This window comes from Penaeus chinensis, chromosome 27 (genome assembly GCF_019202785.1).
Source record: "Penaeus chinensis breed Huanghai No. 1 chromosome 27, ASM1920278v2, whole genome shotgun sequence".
Lineage (NCBI taxonomy): Eukaryota > Metazoa > Arthropoda > Malacostraca > Decapoda > Penaeidae > Penaeus > Penaeus chinensis.
In genome coordinates, this window is record NC_061845.1 from 8,964,490 (window position 1) to 8,966,989 (window position 2,500).

Genomic DNA, 2,500 nt, shown 5'->3' on the forward strand with positions numbered 1-2,500 from the left:
CACTCGCCAACACCCCCGGCCTTACCTCAGACCCCTCGCGAAGTTCACATACGAGAGGCTGGGCTTCCCTGACCTGGCCCCCCACATCCTGGCGATCGAGTCTGGCTGCGTGAGCCGGAAAGTCGCGTCAACTTCGTCCTCCCAGCGGATCACCGAGGGATTGGTTCGAGAGTCAGCTAGGAGGCGGACGAGGAACTCCCAGCTTTTGGGGCCGCGTTCTGAAGGGAGGAGGAGGAGAGGGAGGGAAAAGTGAGTCGTTATGTTGTTGTTGAAGGGTAAAACACTCTACCGTGTTGATGCTATGGTAGAAAAACTCACTATGTACAAATCAACAACAATCATCATTATTATCATTTTCATTAGTATTACGATCATGATTATTAGTATTGTTAATATTATCATTACGATTATCATTATTATTATTATTATTATTATTATTATTATTATTATTATTACTATCATCATTATTGATATTATTATTATTATCATCATCATCATGATTATTATTTTATTAGAATTAGTCACATTATTACCACTGAAATTATTTATATTATTATTATTATTTATTGTTATCATCATCATCATCATCATCATCATCATCATCATCATCATCATCATCATCATCATCATCGTCATCATCATCATCATCATCATCATCATCATCATTACTATTAGCTGTTATTATTATTTTATTATTATTATTGTTATTATTATTATCGTTATCATTACTACCACTACTACTACTAATATTCTCATTTTCATCATTATCATTATCATAATTATTTTGTTACTGTCATTATCGTTATTATAATTATAATTGTTACTATCGTATCAACACCACTATCACCCTTATTATTTTCAACATTACAATTGCTTTCACTGTGATGGTGATGATGATAATGGAAATAACGATAATAATAATAATGGTAATAATGATGATGATGATAAAATTAATAATATTAATAATGATACTAATAACAACAACAATAAAAGCCTTACAGCATTAACATTAACAATAATAACAATGATGATGATGATGATGATAATGATAATAATAATAATGATAATGATAATAATAATAATAATAATAATAATAATAATAATAATAATAATAATAATAATAATAATAATAATAGCAATAATAATGATAATAATAATAATAATAATAATAATAATAATAATAATAATAACAACAATGATAATAACAACAACAACAATAATAATAATAATAATAATAATAATAGTAATAATAATGATACTACTACTACTACTACTACTACTACTAATAATAATAATAATAATAATAATAATAATAATAGTAATAGCAACAACATAATAGATAATCATAACAAAAATTATAATAATAATAATAATAATAATAATAATAATAATAATAAGGATAATTACAGTGATAACAATAATAATGATGGTAATAATTATAATAATAATAATAATAATAATAATAAAAATAACGAAAATAACAACAACAACAACATCAATGATAATAATAATGATAATAATAATAATAATAATAATGAATAATACTGACGATAATAATAATAATAATAATAATAATAATAATAATAATAATAATAATAATAAAAGTGATAATAATGATGATGTAATGATGATACTAATAATTGTTATCATCACTATTATTATTATTATTATTATTAATATTATTATCATTACCATTATTATTATCATTATTAATTTTATTATCATTATTAATTATATTATCATTATCAATTATATTACCATTATCATATGCTAATAATAATAATGATGCTAAAAACAAAAATAACACTAAAAATAATTTCAAAAGCATTTTGTATGAGAAAACTCTCTTACTGCCATTGCAACGTACTCCTAATATATAATTACTCGATGCATGATTCACTTTCTTAGCAAAGGTGTGGTATAGTTGGTATTAACGTATCAGTATCATTGCACAAAATTCTTTAAAAGAAATCCACTTTCGAGATGAGGACTTGAGCAATCTTTCATTCGTAAAATATTTCCTGGACAGAAAGGCCAGCAGTCAGGCATGCTGCCCGCGAGTCATGCACGGGATACCACTTAGTTACAGTGTTACAAAACTTCTTGGTTTAACCGAGTGATTGCCAACCTTTACACCTAGGAGGGAATCTTGTAATAATTTTTCATGTTCCAAGGAACCACTACATATTGTGTATAAATAGTACAATGTATATTATACATTGTACTATTTATGACACGTACGAGTATGTTGGAGCCTGGAAAGTGTTTGTGACGTGTTGTCAAGTAGGAATTATGAATGATCAATTAAAATCACTATCATTTTGTAATAGCACATTATCATTTTACGGTTTCTCGCGGAAGCCCGGTTAACAGTTTTGGTAGTACTTTCCTACAAGAAAACTTTTAGCTAGATGATGTAGTATGTTCGGTGTTGCGTGAATCTCGAGCATCATGCTAAAGCTGGCACTTGAAAGTGGATGGCACTTTGTTCCTGAATCTA

At 27.2% G+C, this 2,500-nt stretch overlaps 1 protein-coding gene across 3 annotated transcripts in view; it reads right to left on the reverse strand.

The window, feature by feature from the left end:
- The window catches only part of LOC125039635 (ETS-related transcription factor Elf-5-like), an 8,529-nt gene that overhangs the window by 1,617 nt on the left and 4,412 nt on the right, over positions 1-2,500 (reverse strand). For all 3 annotated transcript variants that reach the window (XM_047633794.1, XM_047633793.1, XM_047633792.1), the window contains one exon: positions 26-218. In XM_047633794.1, coding sequence (XP_047489750.1) covers positions 26-218 — 193 coding nt within the window. The remainder of the gene's footprint in view (positions 1-25; positions 219-2,500) is intronic.